This window comes from Macaca thibetana, chromosome 10, assembly GCF_024542745.1.
Source record: "Macaca thibetana thibetana isolate TM-01 chromosome 10, ASM2454274v1, whole genome shotgun sequence".
NCBI lineage: Eukaryota > Metazoa > Chordata > Mammalia > Primates > Cercopithecidae > Macaca > Macaca thibetana.
Genome location: NC_065587.1, coordinates 52,930,261 through 52,957,220, shown reverse-complemented (window position 1 = coordinate 52,957,220; position 26,960 = coordinate 52,930,261). Strand labels below are relative to the sequence as shown.

Here is a 26,960-nt window from a genome sequence, read left to right as displayed (position 1 = left end):
AGGGAAATCAGCATTGAGTGAGCGCCTACTGTGTGCCAGGGACTTTCCTTGACGTTCGGCTGCTGCTGTTCTAACCTTTTCTTGGAATGTGATACATATGTTGAACTCACACACATGCACACACAACACATTCTCACACCTGTCCCTGCAACAAAAGTGTTACACAATTCCTTCTTACTATGGGCGATACATGCTGCCATCGTATATCATAAAATAGGCACTTCTCCTTTTCTTAATTCCAGTTATGAGTCTCTAAATGAACTTCAAGACCACCACCCCTGCCCCAACCCCAGTGGTTTGGGACTTGAACAGAATTTCGCTCAGCCAGAGGGAGGGAATTAAGAGTGTTGACCTTGGAGTCACACAGCTTTTGGGTTCAAGTCCCAGTTCCCTTGCCCATGGCTGTGTGACTTGAACAAGGCACTTGACCTTCGGAGCCCCGATTTCTTCATCTGTACAACGGGGTTAATAGCGTTGCATGCTCAGAGCACTGTTGTGAAGACTCAGTGAGAACCTGTCTATACGCAGTTAACAAGGGCCTGGCACATAGTCAACCTCTAAGTGAATGCCAGTTGCTCTTATGACAGTGACTGTCATTGTCAGCTGTAGTGTCATGGTTGAGAAGACAGACTCTAGAGCCAGACCACCTGGGTTCAGGTCACAGATCCACGCTATACTTCCTGTGTGGCCTTGGGTGAGTTACTTAAGCTCTCTGTGCCTACAGCTGTTCATCGGAGGATGAGAATAGAATCTTTCTCATAGGGTGGTTATGAGAATTAAAATAATTAATCCAGGTAAAGAATTTAGAAGAGAGCTTGGCACGTAAAAAGCCCTGGGTAAATGATAGCTATCAGCATCATCTCATTTCATCCTCTCCTGTCCTTGCAAGGTAAGTATTTTCATCCCCATTGCAGAGGGGGGAGCTCTGAGGCCCAGAGATCGAGGCAACCTGCCTGAAGTCTCATAACTAGGAAGTGGCAGAGTTGGAAGTGCACTTTGGTCTCCTGAGCCTCCAGCACAGAGGCTGAGACAGGCTCGGAGCGCCACAGCCTTAGGGTGCGATGATGACACGGCCGCTGCCCTACAGAACAGGGAGTGGGCATTGGCAGGTTGACGCTGTTGCCATCAGTACACACATTATCTAGAATTTGTCCAGGACTCTGCAGTGAGGACATTGAGTTGCATTGTTCAAGATGATGGAGCACAAAAGTACTTCCCAGTGCACTGTCCCTAGGTGAAATTATCCTCTGGCAAATGTCTCTCCCAGCTTAACTCTGTCACCTTTTCATCACCCCCTGCATGTTGCCTCCCATCGATGATTGGACATTGCATGCCGAGGGATTGGGTGTAAGGTACTTGCATCAGGAGCCCAGGTCTCATCCATCTCTCTGCTCCACCACCCTAGGTGGAGCTCAGGAGATGATCCAAGAGGTTCCTTCCCCTAAAGTGTTGGGGCCAGCTGCACCTGCACCCCATGGACTGGAAGTGAGGAGGCAGGGGAGGAACATCAAAGCGATGTCATTAGAAGAAGTGAAATGGATGTTGGATGAGCAAAGCCAACCGATGACTGCCATGCTGGGGTTCTGGGGGGTTGCTTTTGAGGAGGGAAGGGAGCGGTTTTCCATCCAGGAGTGGAAATGGCACCGGCTTGTTCCACTTCCCAGCTGTGCTGCTGCCTAGTCATGTGACCTGGCCCAAGCACGTTCCTTCTGTCTCAGTTTCTCCATCTGTACATAGATGGAGAAATGGACCCTACTCTGGCGTTTCAAGATGCTATGGATTCTTTATATGTCATTTTTCCTTAACTGCCCAGAGACAAAGCGCACCTAGAAAGGGTTCTGAACTCCTCAAGAAGAAGAGTGCTGAGATGTGGCACCTCAGATAAGCATCTGTGGTGGAGAAAGCTGCGGGCAGCACCCCTCCAAGTCTGCTCCTGCTTAAGTGGTGTCTGAACTCACCACCTCTGCAGAACATCACCCTAGTCGCTAAAACCCTTCCAATTTTTCTTTTTCTCCTCCAGGCATCACCAGATCAGCCCCCCTGAGAGTGTCCCAGCTCTTCTCCAGGTGAGTGCCATTCACTTGTCTCCTGCTCACACACCCTCCTTTTCTTCTCTCTTGGAAGGTAGAGGTTGAGAGAAAGGGCCCTGGAGCCAGATTCCCTGAATAGGAATCCCAGCCGCAGCACTTCCTAGCTGAGTGAGCTTGAGCAAGTCACTCCACCTCCCTGGGCCTCAGCCGTCCCATCTGGGAGAGGGGGACAGTCGTGCTGCCTGCCCCCACGAAACAGCAAAAGCAGGTAAAACACACTTAGAATGGGGCCTGGAGCAGAGTGTCCTCAGAGTCTTAGCTATTATTTTCTTCTTTCTTCTCTTCATTCTTTTTTAAAAATTCTTTTCTTTCTCCCCTTCCTCTCCTTTCCCATGCATAGGAAATTTCTCAATTTCTTCCTTCCTTTCCCCCCGCCCCGTCTTTCTCTCTCCTTTCCTCATTCCTTTCCTTTCCCTTCTTTTCAACCTCCCTTCTTTCCTTCCCCCAACCCCAACACAGAGTCTTGCTCTGTCATCCAGGCTGGAGTGCAGTGGCACAATCTCGGCTCACTGCAACCTCTGCCTACCGGGTTCAAGCAATTCTGCCTCGGCCTCACAAGTAGCTGGGATTACAGGCTCCCTTCTTTCTATCCTTATTTCTCTCTCCCTTTTTCTCTTTCCCTTCCTCTCTTCATTCCCCTTTTGTCCCTCATCCTTTTCTCTCCACCTCTCTCTCCTTTTTCCCCTTCCTGCTTTCATCATTTCTTTATTTTATTTTAAGTTCCAGTATACACATGCAGAACATGCAGGTTTGTTACATAGGTAAACATGTGCCATGGTGATTTGCTGCACCTGTCAACCTATCACCTAGGTATTAAACTCGCATGCATTAGCTATTCTTCGTGATGCGCTCCCTGTCCCCTGCCCTCCCCCAACAGGCCACAGTGTGTGTTTGTACCCCTCCCTGTGTCCATGTGTTTTCATTGTTCAGCTCCCACTTATAAGTGAGAACATGCAGTGTTTGGTTTTCTGTTCCTGTGTTAGTTTGCTGAGGATAAGGGTTTCCAGCTTCATCTGTATCCCTGCAAAGGACATGATCTTGTTCCTCTTAAATGGCTGCATATGTCCTTTTAAATGGCTGCATGTGGTGTACATGTACCACATTTTCTTTATCCAGTCTGTCATTGATGGGCATTTGGGATGATTCCACGTCTTAGCTGTTGTAAATAGTGCTGAATGAACATACGCGTGCATGCATGCTTTCTTCCTCCTCTACCACTCACATATCACTCCTCAGTACCTAACCCCACATGAGCCCTGGCAACTCGGAGATGGATGAGATGCAGTCTCTGTCCCTGGAGAGCTAGTCTAGTGGGAGAGATAAACCAGGAAATCAGAGATCTCAACCTGGTGCCGTAAATGCTCCACCACAGGCACACACTGGGGCAGTGGGAGCTCAGTGCTGGGATGGCCTTGCCCAGAGCCCTTTGGGTGCTGCCCTTGGGAGCAGCCATCCTGAGCCCGCTGCTGCATGCCATGCCCTGGGTACCCCTCAGGCCAGGTGGTGAGCTCCTCAGCATCTGGAAATCATCCTTCTTCTCCAACATTGGAGCAGCTGTTGATAAGGAAGGCATTTTCTTTGCCTTCCTTTCCCTCCAGAAGATGTTTTGGGGAGTATTAGTAGCAACCGAGGACTGTTAAATCTACCTAACTTTTTTAAGGCCTCAGAGTTAGAAAGCTCCACCATCCTTCCTCTGGGTTTTAACTTGAGCCCCTGTTTAATCTGAGCCACTTGAATGGGTTTTGATGGCAAGCAGGAGTTGATCGGCTTGGGTCTCCAGCTTCTATTTCTCTTCTAAGGAAGGGTGTGAATTGGGAACATTTTCAAATAAGGCTGTCTGCTCTGCAGGTTGCATGCTTCTCAGTGCCCCAGAGAGCCGAAATATTGATGAATGAGACGCCTTTCAGGACTGGGGCTGACATCTCCAGCTCAAATGAGTTTCTTATGCATTTTGCAACAGGTTCCCCCAAATAACCCTTTATCATGGCAGTAGTCAAAAAGAAAGACGGGGATAAGGGACATCTGTTTATAATTCCATAAACTTTTGCATTCACCTGCTATGAGGCCTCAGGTGGAGGAGGAACTCTGGAAGCAAACAGGCTTTAATGAAAGTGATGTCACATAACCAAAATGGAATCAGACACAGATTGGGGAATCTCATCAACATTTACCTGTACGCTTAACCCGGTTATGATAGTTAGACGCATGATAGTTGTGGTGTCTGGGGGAGGATGGCAGAGCGGAGGGGTTAAGGGTGTGGCCTCTGGAGCCAGGGTTCAAATTCTGTATCAGCCGTGTGCTTGTGACGTGTTATTCACCTTTCTGCCTCTGTCTTCTTACCTGTAAAATGGGGATAGAAACAGAAATTACCTCCAAGACTTGTCACAGTTGTGGTGGAGCTTAAATGAGCCAATTCACATGAAGTAACTAGGACAGTGCCTGGCACGTAGGCATGAGAATTGACTACCTTTACCGCTAAGGGAAGTGGCCCTTGTAGGGATTGTTGCAGACAGGGTGTGATTCGGTCTCAAGAAGTGGCTGCTGCTCAAATCCAGCTTATTGATAGCACCACACAGGAGTGCAGACCCAGGTATGCTGAAGCACCTGGTTTTCAAGAGAAGGGAGACAAAGCGAGCGTGTGTGTGTGCATGCCTGCGTGTGTGTGCCTGTGTGTGTGTATGTGTGCGTGTAACCTGGTTTTCAAATATTAGCAACAATTTCAAATTAGGAAAAAAAAATAACTTCAGTGGCCAAAGAAGTTATATCCACGGATCTGTGGACTGGATGTGGCCCCTAGGCCACCATTTTGCTGCCTTTGTGTTTGAACAACTCACCTGGACTTTATTTATTGCTATCTGCAGGGCTGGATGAATCCCAGTCCTATGAGAAATAGCAGATTCATGGTTCCAAGCATGGGCTCTGCAGTCAGACTCCTTCGTTTAAGCTCTATATTTACCACTTTGTAGCTGTGTTTTCAGCTCTCTGAGCTTTGGTTTCCTCATCTCTAAACCAGGAGAGATAAGAGCCTCCACCCCAGGGATTTCATAAGAGCATCCGTGAGATATAATGTACATACCAGTGGCATGTGACATAATTCCCAACCCTTAGTAAAAAACACAGTGCTTGGCAGCACCCACAGTACAAATATCTTAAGTAGGGAACCCTGTACATCCTAGCCCATTATAGAACCTGTTGTTCTCCGTGGAGTAGAGAACCCATTTGTGGTCTTTGATTGCAAGCAACAGAAATCAACTCTGGCTGATATAAGTCTAAAAGAACTTTTGGGGGAATATCTGGAGTAGCTCAAAACATAAATGAAATAATCAGGCCTTGAGAGAGATTAAGAATAGGACAGATTCAGCATTCAAGCAATATGGAGGATTTAAATTCCTAAGACAGAGTCTGATTGGAGGATCTTGCATCATGTCCCCACCCCTTAGCTAAGAGCAAGACATTTTGATTGACAGCCCTGTTAAAGCTGCAGTCAATTGAGAAGGTATCTAAATTAGGACAATCGGGGTAGGATAGGCTATGCTACAGTAATCAGTAAACCTCGACATCTCAGTGGCTTCACACAACAAAGGTTTGTTTCTTACATGAAGTCCAATGTGGATGGGGTGAAACCCTCCAGGGCAGCTCTCTCTCCTCCACAAGCTGACTCAGGGATCCAGAGTGTTTCCATATTATGGCTCTGCCATCTTAACCTGTGCCCTCCACAGTTACTGTCAAAAGAGGAGAAAGGACAGGAGGGTTGCAGGGGATGTGTTCATTGGCCAGGCCTGCGAGTGGCTTACAGCATATCTATTTACATTCTATGGGGCTGAACCCAGTCACACAGCTGAATCTGACTGTACAGGAGACAGAAAATGTAATCTTCCTGCTTCCCTGGAAGAGGAAAATGAAATGGAATTTGGTGAACATGTACGTTGCCTCTGCTCTGGAAAGAGCAGAACCCCAAAGAAAAATGGGGGTGTTGATATCAAGATAAGGAAGAAGGGGTGCCAGACTGGGCTTGGAGATTTAATCTTCTCTCTTTCCACACAGATCTTGCCCACGTGTCCTCCCCAGCCAGCCTTCCACAGCCATGGCAGCCTACGGCCAGACGCAGTACAGTGCGGGGATCCAGCAGGCTACCCCCTATACAGCTTACCCACCTCCAGCACAAGCCTATGGAATCCCTTCCTACAGTGAGTAGCAAACAAGTCCTTACTCTCCTCCTCCGGTCCCCAAATCATGGTCTTTGTTCTGCACTATTGTCTCAGCTAAATGTGGATTGATAAACACAACCAACCTGATTCTGGATTAGAGATAAAGGGAAAAGAGTAACACTTTAAATATGGTTCAAATTCTATAGACTATAATATGAAGACCCTTTTTGATGGCAAGAATTGGAAGTTGAACCTAAGCTGGTTTAGGGAAAATCGGAACTGAATGATTTGCATACTGAGAGATCTGTGGATACAACCCTCATCAGGTATGGCTGGATCTAGGTGCTAAAGTGTCATCACGAGGAGTAAGTCTCTTTCCATCCTCAGATGCTCCCAGCAAGTTCTCCCTGCATGACAGCAAAGATGGTGCCTGTCCACTCAAGGTTTGCATCCTTTTAGCTCCAAATGCCTAGTGGAAGGAGAGCTCATCTTTCCCAGAAGTTCCAACAGAATCCCATATTGGCCCTCATTGGCCCAAATTGGGCCATGTGCCGATGCTTATAGCAAGGCAAGGAGAACAGGGTGATGGAGATGAGGAAGCTGAAGCCTGTGGATTGTCTATGCAGGAGGGGTGGTGTTCTTAAAGGAAAACAGAGTGGTCGTATTGGGAGAAGGAGAAATGGATGTGGTGGGGGACGGGGCAGAAACAACAGACCTCCCACCCTTGACTGTTCACATCTTACAGCTAAGAACTGAAGACTTGCGAACCTGGCTCACCGTCCATGCCCACCTGCCCTTGCCTCTGGCCTTGAGTCATGCTGTTCCCTCCCCTCCTAGCTGATATCTTAACCAAAGCCCTTTTAGTAGCAAGTGACAGAAACCCAAGCTAATCAGCTGGAGGAAACAGGAGTTTATTGCCTACGTAGCTGGAAAAACCTAGGGCACTGGCTTCGGGCAGGCCTGGGTCCAGGTCCTCAAGGAATGATATCAGGACTCAGCCTCTGCTTCCCTATCTGTGGACCTCAGGCTCAGGCAGTCTCTCCCACTGTGGTGGCAAAGACAGCCCTGGCAGTTTCGGGCTGCAGCGCCCCCCCAAAAAGAGAGCCCCCACTGTCTAGGACTTCCCGCAGAGTCCCAGGAATTTCTCTGCTGCACTCCCACATCCATCCAAGAAGACAGGTGCTGTGGGTGGCCATATTTGGCCACATGTCCACCCACAGAACCAGGGGTCAGGTCAGCCTCACCCAAAACAACTGATCTGAAGGTGGGGAAGGGGTGGTTCACAAAGGAAAAGGAGGCAGGAGGAAACTACGCTGTACCTGGCGCCAGATTTTTAAATCTGTATGTGTAATTTCAAATTATCATGCACGGCATAAAGGAAGCAGAGACTTGTTTTAGGTTCTAGGGCCGGGAAAGGCCTTTAAATAAGGAACGAATTCAGCTGAGAACTGAGAGAGGGTCATGTGCAGGCATAGACAGGAGAGCGTCCAGGCAGAGGGGCAGCCCCTGGGAATGGGGAGGAACTTGGCAGTTCTGAGAAGACCAATGGCTGGAGCACGATGGGAGATGAGGTGAGTGAGGCGGGCGGGGCCTCTGAGGCCCAGGAAAGACTTGGGGTTCTGTTCCAAGTGAGACTGGAAGCCACTAGAGGGTTTATAAGCAGTGGGTAATAGGATACAACTTACGTGGGGTTTTTTAAAATTTTATTCTTATTTTTATTATTTTTAGAGACAGGGTCTGGCTCTGTCTTCCAGGCTGGAGTGCCATGGTGCAATCATAGCTCACTGCACCCTCTACCTCCCAGGCTCAAGCAATCCTCCTCCCTCACCCTCATGAGTAGCTGGGACTACAGGCACTCACTACCTCCCCTGGCTAATTTTTTTTATTTTTTTGTAGAGACAGGGTCTCACTTTGTTGCCCAGGCTGGTCTTGAACTTCTGGCCTCAAGCAATCCTCCTATCTCTGCTTCCCAAAGTGCTGCAATGACAGGCATGAGCCACTGTGCCAAGCCTAGGTTTTAAAGATCACACTGGCTGCTGTGGTGTGTCTGGCTCAGATGTAATCAGGAAGAGAAGCAGGAAGGCCGGTTGGGAGACAGATGAAGCCTGGAGCAGGAAGTGTTAGAGGCCTGGGGCGAGGCCATGGCAGTGGACAGACACATGTAGACAGAATCAAGAGCAACTCTAGAGGCGGAATTGATAGGTCCTGTCGAGGCATCAGACCAGGCTTAGTAATCGTCACCATCGTTGACTTCCTGTCACTCACATTGGTTTATTTCCACTAATTCCTTTAATCCCCACCTCAACCCTACAAGGAAGGTCACCTCATTATCCTCCCTTGAGCGATAAAGAAACAGAGACTCAGAGAGGTTAAATAATTTACCCAAGGTCACCCAGCTGGTTGGTGGCAGAGGTAGAATTAAGCCCGGGTAGCCTGGCTCTGGACCCCGAGCCCTCACCCGTGGGGTTCCGACGCCTGGCTGTGCATTCTGTAAATCCTGGGGGATTACCTATGACAGACCTTGGCCAACAGGTGTGGGCATCTTTTCTAACTTTCTTCCCCTCCTGTGCTAGAAGGCTTAGAATACAATCACACATAAGTTACCCTGCTTGGCTGAGAGCCAAGAAAAATGAAGCCATATTCTTTTTCACATAAAAGAGAAAACTAGTCCTGTTCCCAGACAAAACATGGCATCAGAAGGAAATCAATTTGGTGCAAAGTTATTTTACTGTCTCAGTTACTTTTGGAGCATCTGTTCCTGGATAATACAGTGTAGATGATAAGAGCACATGTCCTGGAACTCTGCTGCCCGGATTCACATCCCGCCCTTGCCTGTTGCAGGCTGCAAGACTCTGAGGGAGCAGCCTCCCCTCCTTAAACCTCAGTTTTCACGTTCATACAATGGGAGTAATACTAAGTCTACCCCTCTCATGATTGCTGGGGGGGTTAAATGAGATCATCTACACCAGGGATTGGCTAACTACTTCTGTAAAGGTGCGGGTCGTAAATATTTTCTACTTTGTGATCCATATGATCTTTATCACAACTACTCAGTTCTGCCATTGTGGCATGAAAGTAGCCAGACCATATGTAAACTAATGTGTGTATCTGCGTTCCAATAAAACTTTATTTACACAAACGGGCAGTGGACCAGATTTGGTCCATGACCCTGATCTAGATGAAGGGCTTCCTCACCAGGGCCCACCCCAAGAGAAATGCTCAACAAATGTCATCTGTCCCAGTAGAAGCGAGGCTGCCACACACACACACACACACACACACACGCACACGCACACGCACACGCACACAGAATGTCCATGTCACTGAACAATAACAGGTGGATGAAAAGCCGTTTCCCTTTATATCTGCCTGTGCCTGAGCAAGCCGTGTTTGCTCATCGTCTGGACAAACCTTGTTGAATCTTGTCAGGAAACTTTTTTCATTGCTCCTTGGCAAATAGTGCTATTTACTTTGTTTAAATAGCTGCAGGAAATAACACAATTGAGCAAACTAGAGACAAGGACAGAGTATTGAGTATTTTTTTCTCAATTTATTATGCAATATTAAAGACATACATAGTAGAGTAACACTACGACACCTATGAACTGACCGTTCAATTCAAAAAATAAAGGGAGGTGGCCTTCCTTTCCCCTCAAAGATTCCTGTGCCCCCAAATTTCATGTTTATCATTCCCCCGCACTTCTTTATGTAGAAGAGATCAGCAAACTTTTTCTATAAAGAGCCACATAGTAAATATTTTTGTCTCAGCAGACTACACAGTCTCTATCTCAACCACTCAACTCTGCCATTGTATCATGAAAGCAGCCATAGACAAAGCATAAACGAATGGCTGTCTATGTCTCAAAAAACTTTATTTATAAAAATGAACAGCAGATCACATTTGGCCTATGGGCTGGAGTTTGCTGACCTTTAATGTAGAGTATTTTAAGCATTTTTTAAAATTTACCTATATTGTGTCTTTTAGTACAGATTCTTTTGCAACTTGCTTTTTCCACCCAACATTATGTCTGTAAAATGTATCCATATTCATACAAGTAGCTGTAGTTCATTCATTTTCACTACTGTATAATATTCCACTACTTGACAGCACCATAATTTATTTACTCATTCTTTAGATAGTCTTTTAGGGCTTTGTTTCTCATTACATAGGATGCTGTGATCAGCATCTTTGTGCGTTTCCCAGGGGTGGAAACCTACGAGAGGAATTTCTGGGTCATGGGTTATAACCATTCTTCACTATCCTGGATAATGGTAAAGAATTTTTGTTGTCTCCGACTGTGTAAAAAGCCACTCCAGAACTTAGTGGCTTAAAACAACACTGACGAATTATTTCTGTGGGCTGGCCAGGTGGGCCTGTTGCTGGTCTCCCGCAGTCCCTCTCACGCTGCTGTGCTCAGCCAGCAGGTGGGCTGGGGCTGCCTCGATGGCACGCTAGGGCCTCCCTCTCATGTGGTCCTTCCTCCTGGGTTTCTTCAGGCATGGTGGGCTCCGATTCCGGCAGGCTGAAGATGGAAGCTTCAAAGCCTCTGGGTGCTGAGTCTCCAGAACTACCGGGCGTGGTGCCACACACGTGGTCCCAGCTACTAGAGAGGCTGAGATGGGAGGATCACTTGAGCCTGGGAGGTCGAGGCTGCAGTGAGCCGTGAGCATGCCACTGCACTCCAGCCTAGGTGACAGAGTGAAATCCTGTCTCCAAAAAAAATGTAGTTATATATTTATTTTAATATGTATTTTATATCTATATATGTGTGTGTTTATATGTGTGTGTGTGTGTGTGTGTGTATATATATATATGGAACCTGTGATTCCTTAGTCATTATTGCTTAAGGCAAGCAAATAGTTTTAAAATTGAGTCGATTTTTTTTTTTTTTTTTTTTTGAGACGCAGTCTGTCCCTGTCACCCAGGCTGGAGTGCAGTGGCATGATCTCAGCACACTGCAACCTCTGCCTCCCATGTTCAAGCAGTTCTCCTGCCTCAGCCTCCTGAATAGCTGGAATTACATATGTGTGCCACCACACCCAGCTAATTTTTTGTATTTTTTGTATTTTTAGTTTCACCATGTTTCCCAGGCTGGTCTTGAACTCCTGGCTTCAAATGATCTGTCTGCCTCGGCCTCTCAAAGTGCTGGAATTACAGGCATGAGCCACCATGCCTGGGCTGATGTTTAAAAATAACATGAAATGAATCATTATATGGATGGTGCTGGCATACGGGAAAACCAAGCAAATGGTGCACAACATTGAAGATAGGGAAGCGCTCATTTGGTCCAAAACCCTCATTGTAGTCATGAGGAAACTGAGGCTTGGAAAGCAGAGGGCACCTGCCTCAGTGATATCCCAGAGCCAGGACAGGAAACGAGGACTCTGGACTGTGCCAAGTGCCATGGGCTGATCCAGAATTCACATCACTGAGCACCTGCTCAGGGGGCTGTTGATATTTTAAACACGAACCATCTCCTGTCTCTCCTCTGCTCAGATCCCTCCGGGGCCCCTCTCAGGATCAAAGCCAAAGGTTTTCCACTGCAGTATCTTTGCCCCATCCCCATGTTGATGATCTTTCTGACCTCATCGCTCACCCTCTCGCCACTCCAGCCTCACTGGCTTCCTTGCTGTTAATTCATCCAACATACCAAGTACGCTCCTGCCTCAGGACCTTCGCACATGCCTTCCCTCTGCCTGGACAGGTATTCCTTCGGGTATCCACAAATCTTGCTCCTTTGCGTCCTTCAGGTCTTTGTTCAAATGTCTCTTCCTCCGCGGAATCTCTTCCTCATCCTCCATGGGACCTTTCCGGATCACTCTGTTTGAAATTTCAAATCCCGACTCCTCTTGACCAACTTTGCTGCCTCCTTCCCTGCTTCATTCTTCTTTTTAGCACCATAAGACTCTAAATGGAGTCCAAAAGATTTAATCATGTTTGGAGAATTGTGTTAGTGTGAGGTTCATAAGATGGAAGGGAAAAGTGTGTGCCGCTGAGTGTGCCGGGGAGTCTGGGAGCCAATCATGTTGTCTCTTGTGTTAGCCAAAAAGTATTTCGTATGCTTCTCCTCTACTGTGGGTTTTTACTTGTTTTTCTACTGTCATTCTCCTCCCACTAGCATGTAAGCTCCAACCACTACAGTATCTCCAGCATCAAGATCTGTATCTCCTGGCCTGTTGCAGGTGCTGAGCTAATAGTTGTGAATGAGTGAATGAATGCTTAGTGGCTGTCTGGTTTTGACACCCTCTCTGAAATCCACACACTCACTTTGGTGCTTCCATGAGCGGAAGCCAGTGGAACTTGCAGATAGTTCACAAGCACCTTTTCAGAGGCCTCTTTCTCTTTGCTATGAAGATAGTCATCAGAGATGCCTGGGGAGCAGGAGGTCTGATGAGATCAGTCTGCCTCTGGGCCAAACCGTGACCAGATTTCCTTTGAACACAATCTCTTAGAGCAGTGTTTCTCCATCTGGTTTAAAAGACCAGTTTTCAGGTTTTTGCTTTTTAATTGCCATTCCACTATGGACTAATATTTTCATAAAATAAAATGAATTGCTAGAAAAATCAAATTAAAATATGTATTTATTTATTTGAGATGAAGCCTCACTCTGTAGCCCAGGCTGGGGTGCAGTGGCGTGATCTCAGCTCACTGCAACCTCCACCTTCTAGTTTCAAGCAATTCTCGTGCCTCAGACTCCTGAGTAGCTGGGATTACAGGTGTGCACCACCACACCCAGTTAATTTTTGTATTTTTAGTAGAGATGGGGTTTCGCCATGTTAGCCAGCCTGGTCTTGAACTCCTGACCTCAAGTGATCCGCCCACCTCGGCCTCCCAAAGTGCTGGGATTACAGGCATGAGCCACCGTACCGGGCCAAATTAAAATGTTTTAAAAGCATACTAAATACAAGTCTGGACAAATGGCCTGAGATGTCAGAACAATGCCAAGTGCTGCAAAAGTGTCTGCATGTTTACTTCTCAGTGTCTGACTTTCTCATTCTGAATTTGTGACTGATACATGGACTGCAGTCTGGACAACAGACTTACAGGATGAAGGCCCTCATGCGCCTTTGCCATTTTCATATTCTCTTCTTTTTCTCATGGATTAGAATTTTATGATCCAATCACTTCAGCAAACAAAAGAAGAGGTGAAAAACTTTATTTTCTTTTCTTTCATAGTCATTCATTCACCAGTTTTTGAGCACCTACTATGTGCAAGACAGGGAGCCACATATGGGGAGACTTCAGGGTACAAGAGGGACCCAGCCCCGCCCTCCTGGAGCCTCCAGCCTAAACAGAGAGCAGAGGTTCAGCAGTGAACTGGGATGAGTGCCAGGCAGGAGAACTGCATGCTACTCAGGGCTGACTTAGGTCATAGAAGGCCTTTCTAGGCAAACAATATTTGCCTAATAGAGAAGAGGGAGGTGTGGGTGCCAGGCAGAGGAAGCAACATATGCAAAGGCTTTGAGTCCAAAGACATTGTTGAAGTTTGTCTCTATCTATTTAAAATGGACAATGTAGGCATCCTTAGATGCAGCAATTTCTGTCTTGTATCCAACCAAGACAAACACTGTGACATTGCTGGAGGAAGTATGTACATTTCATCTTGGATTGTAATAGTAAAAACTGGCATCAACCTGGATTTCATCATCAGGGAACTGGCTGAGCAAGCAGTGATATTTCTGATTTCGGCTTTCTATCCCATCACTAAAACAAACAGTGTCTGAGCATATGGCTTGAGCAAAGTAAGCAAAGGAGCCCAGGAAGGGCAGTGAGGTTGGAGGGGTGGGCAGAGCCCACACAGGGCCTTGGGGGTCACTGCACTGCAGAGTTTAGATTTTACTTTAGGTGCATGGTGAGGCCGACTGTACCCAATGCAACGTTAACCACTCCTGGTGGACTGAGCAAAAAGAAAGTGCTGTATAAATATTGCTTGTTTCTGCCATCATTGTTGTTACTAAAGTCTGGCACCATCAATGGCTTAAAACCCCTCACACCTATTATTGAGAAGCATCAAGATAAGGAACCTTGACTTCAGAGTTATCTGCCAGTTGCAAGACCCCAGTCCAATGGATGGGCAATCTCAATTCCCACATCTTTAAAATGAGAGAAGTACTATATTGCCTGTTTTGTGAGACTGATGTGAGGATAAAAGAGATGTGTGCTTTAATTACTTCGTTCAGAGCCTTTATGTGTTCATTCTTTCCTCTTTAATTTCCTAACAACCCATCATTTCACAAGAAAGGAGGCCTCCAACCTGGGGTTGCAGGAGAAACTTTCGAGGTCACCAATCAATGAAGCAAACCATCTAGGACTCCAGCCCAGATTTCCTGACTCATAATCTATCTGTTTTTACCTTACTAAGCATTCTCTTATTTTGTGGGGTTGACAGGGTAAGAAGGAGGTAATTTCAATAAGAAAACCATCAGCAGAACTGGAAGTGTTCTTGAAAGAAATGAAATTTTAAACAGCAATGAGATACTGTTTTATACCCATAAGATAGACAGAGATAAGCAATGTTTGATAACACAGTTGGTGTGGTTGTGGAGAAGCAGGGCTCACTCAGTGCTTGGAAAGAATATCACCTACAATGTAGGGAGCACCATTCAGCAACATGCAAGAAAATTTAAGACGCTCTTGCCCTGGACTCGGTGATTCCAACTACTAGAAATTTACCTAAAAGACTTGCGCATGTGCACAAAATGTGTGTGTGTGGTGTGATGACTATAAGCTGCAGCAAATACATATGTATATGCATATAGGTACATCTATATGTTAAATATATTTTCTGCGTGTGTGTGTGTGTATATATACACGTTTGCTGCGTGTGTGTGTTATGTGTGTGTTTGCTGCAGCTTAAATTAGAGTCATAAAATCTAAAAACCACCCAAAAGTTAATGAATAGGAAACTGGTTAAATGGTGGGGAAACCACACATTAGAATGTCACACAGCCATCAATACAAAGTAAGGAAGAACTTTATAAGCTCATGAAGAATGATCATTATCACATATTATGAAGCAGTAAAAGAAAAAAAAAGAAAATGAAGAATTTATAGAATACTCCAGTTTATTTTTTAAAAGATGGAATAGATATATACATTACATATGTATATTATATACATAACTGGTATATGCACAGAACTTGTCTGGAAGTGAATTGTGTTCCATAAAGCTGGTAATCGTGGTTGCCTATAGGCAGAAGAGCTGGGGTTTGAGGTCAGGGATAGGAAGAGACACTTTATGCCTTTTGTACTATGGAATTTTCTTTTTTTTTTTAAATTTTTTATTATTATTATACTTTAAGTTCTAGGGTACATGTGCATAACGTGCAGGTTTGTTACATATGTATACTTGTGCCATGTTGCTGTGCTGCACCCATCAACTCGTCAGCACCCATCAACTCATCATTTACATCAGGTATAACTCCCAGTGCAATCCCTCCCCCCTCCCCCATCCCCATGATAGGCCCCGGTGTGTGATGTTCCCCTTCCCGAGTCCAAGTGATCTCATTGTTCAGTTCCCACCTATGAGTGAGAACATGCAGTGTTTGGTTTTCTGTTCTTGTGATAGTTTGCTAAGAATGATGGTTTCCAGCTGCGTCCATGTCCCTACAAAGGACACAAACTCATCCTTTTTTATGGCTGCGTAGTATTCCATGGTGTATATGTGCCACATTTTCTTAATCCAGTCTGTCACTGATGGACATTTGGGTTGATTCCAAGTCTTTGCTATTGTGAATAGTGCCGCAATAAACATACGTGTGCATGTGTCTTTATAGCAGCATGATTTATAATCCTTTGGGTATATACCCAGTAATGGGATGGCTGGGTCATATGGTACATCTAGTTCTAGATCCTTGAGGAATCGCCATACTGTTTTCCATAATGGTTGAACTAGTTTACAATCCCACCAACAGTGTAAAAGTGTTCCTATTTCTCCACACAATGCATTCATTACAGTTTCGATAAAAATTAAGTGAATGAGCTGATGATGGTTAGCTTCACCTCCTCAACACAGTCCCTTTCTCAACCAGTTGTTCATGGAATTAGTACCTATGCTTTAGGTAAGCATGCCACGTTTTGCTGAAGTAGAAGGCAGATTTGTAACTGTGGCCTTGGGATAAGCAGGTCCCCCCGCCCCCGCCCATGAGATTGGAGAGTGTGTCTGACAGTTAAGTGACATCATCTTTGCAGAGGAAGGGTGGTTCATTTCACACCTTTGCCCAAAATCCTAATGGACATTTAAGCCATACACGGCACTGCCCAGGGGAGTAGTGGGCTGCAGGCTTGCATACCTACCACGCTGGCAGGTAGCATGAAGCTGGTGGTGTTTACAAAATATGAGACGTTTGTAGCCTGCCTTTCCCTTCTCCACTTTTGATAGGATCCTAGGATGTACCAAAACAAATCACAACTGCGATGAGAAAATAGCATCTTAAAACCAGCCTCAAAGTCCTGCAGATGGAATGAAATCTGTGATCACCTGGGAAACATGTGAAAGGGGCAGCTTGTGGTCACATGTGATGCAGACATGGTGTTACTAGACCATCTTGTCATTCAAAAAGAAGCCATATCTCCAGCTTTTTGTGTATGAAATATTCTTACTTTTAAACAAAATCAACTAATTCAGTTTTTCTTAAAAATATGCAGGCCAAGTCAAATATGTCTGTAGGCTAACTTTGGCTGACAAGCCACCAGTTTGCAACTCCTCATTTGGAAGCTGATAAAATTGCATACTGTCTTGACCCAGTAGCTCTTTTGTGGGTGACAAGGACGCATCCTAATCATGTGTCCTTGGTCCTTTTTTTTCCCCCTCTTCCTTCAAAGGCATCAAGACAGAAGACAGCTTGAACCATTCCCCTGGCCAGAGTGGATTCCTCAGCTATGGCTCCAGCTTCAGCACCCCACCCACTGGACAGAGCCCATACACCTACCAGATGCACGGTCAGTGTGGCGCTGTGGCCCCTTCCTGCCCGTCTCTAAGGACCACCTAAGTTGGGTGTCCATTCATTCATTCATTCAGCAGATTTTTTGAGCACCTACTATGTGCCAGGCTCTATCTCAAGGAGTGGACAAAATAGATACGAGATCTGCCTTCATGGTCATTACCTGGCATTGGGGAAAGACTAATGATAAAGTCGGCAAATGAGCCAGATGATTTGGGAAGGGGTTGAATGTAAAAAAAAAACCTGGTCTTTGCATATTGAGTGATGAGCACTTGGGAGGTCAGGAAAGTCACCGTGAGATTTGTGACTTTAGATCAAATCATCAGGGAAGGCTCTTGAAGAGATGACATTGGACAGAAACCCGAAGGGTGAGGCAAAGCAGCCACGTAGACATCTTAGGGAAGAGCATTCCAGGTAGAGGGAACAGCCTGTGCAAACGCTGCATGCAGGGAAATGTCTGGAAGTATTTGAGGCACAGAGCAGAGACCCGTGAGACTGGAGCAAAGTCAGAAGGCATGTAGGAGGAAAGAATCTTGGACGAAGAGCAAGGCACAATCACGCATGGCCTTGAGGGATGTGGGAAGGAGTTTGCTTGTATTTTAAGTGTGATGGGACAGGCAAGTCTATTGTAGAGACTCAGAAATGTTGGATGGTGGAAATATTGGACAGTCAGGTAAAGAAGCTGTTATTCCAGGCAGGAGGATCAAGGCTCTGCAGCCCCAGAGGGTGGCCTTAAGGAAGAAAGAACTCCATTGTGTAATCCTCCACCCACATGCCATAAGGAACTGGCTTGCTAGGTTCTCCCATGCTCACCTCCACTCTTTACCATCCAAGAGCCCTTCTCGGTTCTGATGCCCCCTTGGGAGCATGCTGGAGGTGATGCATGGAGCAGAGGGCTGGTGGCTGTAATTTTCGGGATCCCCATTCTGCTGTTTCCCTTTATATAAGTTGCTAAAAATTACCATCAAGGGTCTGAAAAAGTAAAATGACAAAGTGCTGGGCTGATGAGTGATTGTACTTTTTTTTGAGACAAAGTCTTGCTATGTTGCCCAGACTGGGCTCAAGTGTTTCTGCCACTTCAGAGTATCTGCGACCACAGGTGTGCACTGCTGCACCCAGCTTTGATAGTACTTTTCTTTTAAAAGAAACTACTTGGAAGTATTATCACTTCATCTTGATTATTTTAATTTTTATTAAGGAAGTAATAAAAATAATTGTCAAGGGCAGCATTTCAGGAAAAAAAAAAATTGTGAAAGGAGAACAATAATCTTAGAGATGTGTGTAAGGAAAGCAGGTGATAAGCATTCATGCCCAGCCCTGAGAATAGCTCTCTGGAAAGGTCTGTGTTCAAGTTTGTCAGTGATGCCATGAGCTAGCCTTGACCAAACATGCTAGCTGCCAGGTGATGCTGTGTGGATTCTCTCATACAACCTTCATGACGCTCTCAAGCGACCGCACTGTATCATTCCCATTTCACAGAAGAGGAAACTGAGGCATAGAAGGAATGACTGATTTGGCCAACACTAGGGCAAGGAGTTTAGATTTTATTGTAAGCGTAATGGCAAAGGGACTGCGTCAGATCTCTTGGGGGCCTGGTGGAATCCCGACCCCCAGCCTCACTGCAAAGCCCGTCCCTGTAACCCTGGCACTTTCCTGCCTCCTCTGCTTCTGCTGTCATCTCTGTGTCCCCAATTGGGGCCTTTCTGAGACCCACTGAAGGGAGTAAACTGCTGGGACCCATCTCTCCAAGTAGTGAGTAAAAAATGGCACCAGCCCTGAAATTAGGAGGGGTGTAAATGTACTGAACTTCAACGTGCGTTTGAGTCCATTTCAAGCCAGTTTCTTTCTAGCTCTTTAAATAGAAACTGGACTTACTGCCTCAGGGCTTCTGAGGCCACAGAGGTTGAACTGGGAACCCAGTCCCCCTATCCCATTTTGACACCCCCTCAGCCACACAATAAGTGACCTAAGGTCTGTAGGAGGGGCCCCCATTCATTCATTCATTCATTCATTCCGTATGTTGAGCACCAGCTTGACACCTGGCACCCTTCTAGGCACTGAGGGCACAGCAGCCCACAAAGACAGTCTCCTCGTAGAGAAAGATGGATGGTAATCGATTGACAAATAGATAAATAATTTCAGATTTTGATGAAGCCTGTGACAGACAAAAGCAGGGTGGCATGCTGGACCGTGAGCAATGGCGTAGCCCAGAAGTGGCAATCGGCATTCCCCAGGTGGTCAGGCGCCTCCCGCTGGAAAGGAGGCCGCCACAGGAGGGGCCAGAGCCGGGCCGTACAGGCAGCAGGAACGCAAGAGCAAAGGCCCTGCGGCAGGAAAAGGCTCACAGTGTTCAAAGACTCCAAAGGAGCCTCATCCTATCCTCCCCAGAGCAGAATATGCAGAATAATGTTCTTTCTTCTCTGGTCCTTACAGCAACCACGTGAGGTGGGCCCCATCAGCCCTGCTTTCAGAGATGGTGAAAGTGAGGCTCAGAGAGGGCAAGTGACTTGCCCAAAACCGCAGAGCTGATAAGTGTTCGGAGCTAGGATTCAGACTCCAGTTTCTCCAGTGCCACTTCCTCTAAATGATGAGATTTCCTAGACTCCTTTAGGACTCCAGGCACTGTCCTAACGTCTGCACATAAACATGCCTCTTAATCTCCCCAGTAGCCCCATGACATGGGCACTATCACTGCCCTCATCTTACAGGTGGAGAAACTGAGGCATAAAGTGTTTCAGTCACTTACCCAAGATCACACGGCCATGGCAGTGGGAGATGAGCCAGGCAGTTGCCCAGGCACATAACCCTCACGCCATCCTGCCCTTCACACTCTCTTAGATCCATCTGGAAGGTGATTCTCAGGGGTGAGCCTAGGCCCCCACCCCCCATCTCAATCCCCACCAGCCACCGTCTCCAGCTCTCTTCTCACCCTACCATGGGAATCGTCCAGGCTATTTTCTTATCCTCCTTGCAGCCCAGATGACAGAAGGGCAGCGGCAGCAGCTGGGCTTTGTCCCAATTAACTGCCTTCAGTCTGATGCTAATGGCTATAAACTGCTCTTGAGACAGCCCAGGCATTTTGCAAGCCTGACATATTCCTCCTTAAGTATTTTTTTCAAACACAAACACACGGAACGCTCACACACCATGCCCATGTGCTTCCTATTAACTTTTTTTTTTTTTTTTGAGTTGTTCCAGAGGAGAAATAAACTCTCGAACTACTGAGAGCATTTCAGAATGGAAGACATTGGTTGAGCTTAGTTTCTCAGAGGAAGAAAAAAATAAAGCAGATTGAGGCTTATGAACTTTTAGGCCTGAAAATGCTGATTTTGTGAAATTGGCCCATAGTGAGAAGCTAGCATAAGTCCTTTTCCTTTCTGAGAATTAAAACCATAATTTTGGCCCATAATCCCAGCACTTTGGGAGGCCAAGGCAGGTATATTTATTGCTTGAGTCCAGGAGTTCAAGACCAGCCTCGGAAACCTGGTGAAACCTATCTCTACAAAAAAAAAAAAAAAAAAAAAAATTAGCTGGGCATGGCGATGCATGCCTGTAGTCCCAGCTACTCAATAGGCTGAGGTAGGAGGAGCACTTCAGCCTGGGAGGTCAAGGCTGCAGTAAGCCATGATCATGACACTGTACTCCAGCCTGGGCAATACAGCAAGACCCTGTCTCTAAAAAAAAAAAAATGCTGGGCATGGTGGAGTGCACCTGTAGTTCCAGCTACTCAGGAGGCTGAGGTGGGAGGATTGTTTGAGTCTAGGAGTTCAAGGCTGCAGTGAGCTATGATCACCCCACTGCACTCCAGCCTGGGCAATAGAGCATGACCCTGTCTCAAAAAAAGAAAAAATGTATAATTTTATAGAAGCAAAAAAAGGACGCTCATGGGGCTCACCTCATCATTTTACAGATGAGTAAACTGAGGCACTGCGACGGAGCATCTTACGGAAGAGCACAGAGCAAGCTTTAGACAAGCCAGGATGCCTCCCACTAGGTCTTCTAGCTAATCTCATAAACTTCCAAAAGCTTTAGCACAGCCATCACCCCATAAGGCCCTGGTTTGAGATCTGTAGCTGTGTGGCTAACACTGCCCCTCCATAGCATATACAATAAATGTAAAAGAAAAAAGTTCACAGCTCTCGTTCAGCCTTTGCATGGTTGTTTATTTTCTTTATTTTAAGTTCACCCTGGGGTTTTTATGCCTGAAGTGTATTTCTTATGGGTTTGATTTTTTTCTTTTTGGCTTCTCCTGGTAAAACACTGCTGTTCACAGAAATAACCACCAAGGTTAAAAAGAGGGAAAAAAAATCTCCAGAGTGTGTTATAAGAAGTTTCTGGTGCCACAGAGGAGTTAAGAGCTCTGGACCTGGCCTGTGGTCAGTCCTGGCGGTACCCCACACACAGTGGCATGAGTTGGGGAAGCACATGGACTTCTCTGTGCCTCAGTTTCGTCACCTGTGAAACTGGTATCATAGTGAGAGAAGTGACAACGTGAGGCTTTGGGAGACTAAATAACATGATTCATGGGCACATCAGATGAGATCCATAAAGGCTGGATTTTCTTTTTATTATCTCTGTTATTCCTTCCTTAGCATGGTAGTTAAAAACAACTGAAAGCAGGGGCTCTCAAGTCAGGTTGAGTTAACATCCGAATACAGCTGCAAACCATCCCTGGGACCTTGAGCTCAGTTCCTTCTCAGTACTCCAGTTTCCTTCCCTGTGAAATGGGGATGCTAAGAGTACCTGACTCGTGGGGTGCTATGATGACTAAATGTGTTAATGTATGTGAAGTATTTAGAGCAGTGCCTGGCACAAACTAATGCTCTCTAAATGTTAATTATCGTTGTTATGATTGACATTGTTAGCCTCACTTCAGGTTTGATGGGCCGTGTTCTTTCCAAGTTCACTTCTATTTCCTGAACTCTCCATTTTAGTAAGTGGCCAGGGTAAGAGAAAAGAGGAATACTAATTTGAGACTGTAGTACTGTCTGCATCCACATAAACTCCCCTTCCAGTGAACTCTGTGTTGTAGGGAGACTTAAAAACAGGCCAAGCACAGTGGCTCATGCCTATAATCCCAGCCCTTTGGGAGGCTGAGGTGGGCGGATCTTCTGAGCTCAGGAGTTCGAGACCAGCCTGGCCAACATGGCAAAACCCCATCTCTACTTAAAATACAAAAATTATCCAGGTGTGGTGGCACACGCCTGCAATTCCAGCTACTTGGGAGGCTGAGGCAGGAGAATCGCTTGAACCCAGGTGGCAGAGGTTGCAGCGAGCCAAGATCATGCCACTGCACTCCAGTCTGGGCGACAAAGCAAGACTCCATCTCAAAAAAAAGAAAAAGAAAAAAAGCAGGAAAACAGTGGGAGCCCTGTCCAATGGAAACTCCTTTTGCATTTATGAAGGGCCAGGGAACGTAAAGACTGAAGCTTAGAACCCCTCCAGCAGCCACTCAGGAGCAACATGGAAACATGCAATTCAAGGATGTATAGGAAATTAACAGTTCAGTAAAAGCACTTGTAACTCAATGATCTCATCTCGAGACCTCCGAGGCCGGATTGTGTTGGATTTAGGAAGTCACTATGTCAGATTAATGAAATCTACCGCCAGTAAACTGTGTGACCTTGGACAAGTGACAGAACTTTCATGATCTGTGTTCCACAGTTCTAGTGCTAACAAGTGCTCCAGGAAAAAATACAGGGGTTGGTGCAGGTCATGGTCATACATACCAAATACGTTTAGTAAATAGTGCATGCCACAAAGTTAAAATGGACATCTTTGCTATAAGACTTTTCAGAGCCTTTGCAAGCTGTTGTGCCGTATACTTCTCCAGGAATAGAATTCAGGAGGCAGTTTTCCCAAGCAGATAGGCTGAGGGCCCCTCTGTCTAAACTCGTTCTGTGATCACTGAGAAGCCCTGGATGTCAGGATCTTTTAGGACTCTTCCTTTATGAATGCTCTTTGAATTTCTATTGTTTTAAACAATGAACATTTATGTATTTATTTTTCCTGTGTTTTAATTAAATTGTTTCTTTTTGAGACAGAGTCTCACTTTGTCGTCCAGGCTGGAGTACAGTGGCGCGATCTCGGCTCACTGCAACCTCTGCCTCCTGGATTCAAGCAATTCTCCAGCCTCAGTCTCCCAAGTAGCTGGGATTACAGGCACCTGCCACCACACCTGGCTAATTTTTGTATTTTTAGTAGAGATGGGGTTTCTCCATGTTGGCCAGGCTGGTCTCGAACTCCTGACCTCAAGTGATCCACGTCAGCCCCGCAAAGTGCTGGGATTACAGGCATGAGCCACTGTGCTCAGCCTTAATTTTTAACTGAGATATAACTCACATATCTAAACTTCACCTTTTTTTTTTTTTTTTTTTTTTTTTTTGAGGCAGGGTCTCTCTCTGTCGCCCAGGCTGGAGTGCAGTGGTGCGAAGGCAGCTCACTGCAACCTCCACCTCCTGGGTTCAAGTGATTCTCCCACCTCAGCCTCCTGAGTAGCTGGGACTAGCAGGTGCCTGCCACCATGCCAAGCTAATTTTGTTTATTTTTTTTATAGAGACGGGATTTCATTGTGTTGCACAGGCTGGTAAACTTCACCTAAAGTGTTCAATTTAGTGTTTTTAGTATGTTCACTAAAATTGTGCAACCATAACCACCATCTGATTCCACAGCATTTTTGTCACCCCTCCCCCAAAGAAACCCCATGCCCATTAGCATCACTCCCTAGTTCCCCTCTCTCCAATATATTCCTTTCGTAATAAAAAAAAAAAAAGACACATGAATTTTTTAAACAGGTTATGCATTTACCTAGTTCAGGCATCTATAGAACTCTTTCTTCTGCCTTCATGCTACATCCACCCCGTTTTCAAACCCCTAACCATTAACCACTGTAATAGTTTCATGGGAAGCCATCCAGAACTTATTTTGCAAGCATAAGTAAAATATAAGCAGTCTATTATATTGTATGTTACTATTACAAGAATTAGTTCAGATATGATTCATAAATAAGAAAACTATGTTAGTATAACTTGGAAGTTGCATTGTTTCATTTGCTTCTAGGGGTTTTTCTGTCACTGTTGTTGTTGTGTGCCTTGATGTAGTTTTCTTTATGATTCTCGTGCTCTGTGTTCATTGAGACACTTAGATCTGTGGATTTATCGTTTTCATCAAATTTGGAAATTTTTCAGCCAATATTTCTTCAAATTTTTTTCTGATGTTCCACCACTGCTACCTCCCACTCCAAGTTCATACATCTTTTCTTCTGTAGTATCTGATCTGCTGCTAATTACACCCAGGTCATTTTTCATCCCGTACATCATTTTCATCTCTAGAAGTTTAACTTGGGTCTTTTTTTTTTTTTTTTTTTAAGACAGAGCCTTGCTCTGTCACCCAGGCTGGAGTGCAGTGGCATAATCTCGGCTCATTGCAACCTCTGCTTCCAGAGTTCAAGCAATTCTCATGCCTCAGCCACCTGAGTAGCTGGGATTACAGGTGCTCACCACCACGCCTGGCTAATTTTTGTTTTTTAAGTGGAGACGGGGTTTTGCCGTGTTGGCCAGGCTGATCTCAAGCTCCCGAGCTCAGGCAGTCTGCCCTCCTCAGCCTCCCAAAGTGCTAGTACAGACATGAGCCACCGTGCCCAGCCTGAGGCTTTTTTTTAATAACTTCCATGTCTATATATAACATGTCCAATCTTCTGGCTTCTTGAACAGATAGAATCCAGTTGTAGTAAACGTTTTAATGTCCGTGTCTAATTCTATCATTCCTGTCATTTCTGGGTTCATTTTCAATGATTTTTCTCCGTGTTAAAAATCATATTTTTCTGCTTCCCTGCATGCCTGATAAGTTTCAATTGGATGCCAAACATAAATTTTACCTTGTCAGATGCTGGATATTTTTATATTCCTATAAATACTTTTGAGCTTTGTTCTGGGATGCAGTTAGGTTACTTAGAAACTGTTGGATTCTTTTGAGTCTTGCTTTCACCCTTGCCAGTTGGGATCAGAGCAGCATTTAGTCCAGGAGAAATTTTTTCCACTACTGAGGCAAACCCTTCTGAGTATTCTACCCAATGCCCCATGAATTGTGAGGTTCTGCAATTCTGGCAGGTGGGATCAGGAACTATTCCCGGCTTCATGATGAGCTCTGAAGCTTGTTGCTTCTGATCTTTTCCAGTGGTTCTCTCTCAGCCCTGGGTGATTTCCTCACACCCATGTGCTTGCTCATCAGTTCTCAGGTGGCCACTCAAGGGGAACTGTGAGCAAACCTCCAGAGCGCTCCCAGCACAGCTCTCTTTTTCTGGGCGTTCTGCTCTGCCAATTCCAGCCACATTAGCCTCCCTTGACTTGTAGCTCCATCTCCCCAGCTCAGAGAGACCACGGGGCTCCACCTGGGTTTTCCCTTCCTGGAAACTCTGTCCTGGGGCAGTCATTCAGCTCACCATCTGTTTCTTCTCTTGCAAGGATCACTGTCCACGCCTGATGCCCAACGTCTTGGAAACCTACTTTTCAAACCGTTTCAGCTGGGAGGGTCAATCCAGACCTTGTTACTCAGTCTTGGCCAGAAGTGGAAATTCCACTGCACTGGTTCATTTGTAGTTTTTCCAGAGCATAGGCTAAGAGCAGCTGAATGTAAAATACCAAACACAAGCAAGTGCAGCAAGCCTGGTACAAGTGCAGTTCTGCTCCTAATGCCCTGTGTCCTTCCTCTTCCTCAGTTTGGTTACATGTTCTATTTTGGGAGAACTAATTTTGCAATTCCCGCCAATTTTTGTGCCTTTTGCTCTTGTTTCCGTAATTCAACACCTCCATCATCTCTTCATCACCTCCATCAAGATACTTTCACTTCTTCTTAAAAGCAAAGATCTCTATTTCATATAATGCTTCTCAGTTTATTATTTACATATTTGTTTTTTCACCGTGCTATCATTTTTACTAGGATTGTCACTGCTTTGGTTAATGCTGTGGTTACAAAGTGGCATTGCTTTGGGGCAGTCAGCTCTAACCCTACTTTTTCCCATAAGCTCTCTGATTTTAGTGCACGGGTTCACGTAACTCATGGCCTTTCAAGAAGGCATTATCACATGATGGCAGAAACACTTGTCTATATTCTTTTCACAGGTAACATACTATGCACACTCCTCTGCACTTTATTTTCCTCATTTAGCTATATACCTTGGAGAGAACTTGCTAAGTCAATATATAGAAAGAGCTTCTTCATTCTTCTTCATAGTTGCCTATTATTGCATTGAATGATGTGCTGGAAATGATGGAGCCAGTTCCTTACTGGGGGCCATTTGACCTGTTTCTACTCTTTTTACAACTGCCTCCAAAATGGTTATGAAAACCCCTATATGCATATTATTTTTTATAAGTATATCTGAATGGCACATTTCCAAAAAGTAGGACTTGGGGTCAAGGGGCAAGTCTATATTTAAATTTGGTGGATATCTCCAGGTTACCCTCCGTAGGGATTCAACCCATTTACACTCCCCCCAACAGTGTCTGGGAGTAGTACCTGTTTTCACAAAAACTCACCAACCCAGTGTCATCTAATCGTTGAAGTTTTTGCCAGTGCATGAAAAAATGGTGTCTCAGGCAGTAGTAATTTCTAAGTCTTGTCTCACAAGTGAGGTTGAGCATCTTTTCAGACCCTTGACTGATTTGTATTTCCTTTCCTGTGAACCCTGGTTTGAATCTGTGAACACAGGAGATTTGACTTGAAAAAGTATGCAAAAGAAAAGCAATTAGGTACTAGGCATACCAATATTTAAGCATAT

General features: G+C 45.5%; 1 protein-coding gene across 2 annotated transcripts in view; it reads left to right on the top strand.

Moving 5' to 3' along the window:
- Positions 1-26,960, top strand: part of EYA2 (EYA transcriptional coactivator and phosphatase 2) — a 300,174-nt gene that overhangs the window by 107,455 nt on the left and 165,759 nt on the right. Inside the window, exons 3-5 of one of the 2 annotated variants that reach the window (XM_050745165.1) lie at positions 2,021-2,066; positions 6,135-6,277; positions 17,064-17,180. In XM_050745165.1, the coding sequence (XP_050601122.1) occupies positions 2,021-2,066; positions 6,135-6,277; positions 17,064-17,180 (306 nt within the window). The remainder of the gene's footprint in view (positions 1-2,020; positions 2,067-6,134; positions 6,278-17,063; positions 17,181-26,960) is intronic. The other variant, XM_050745166.1, reaches the window with a different exon arrangement.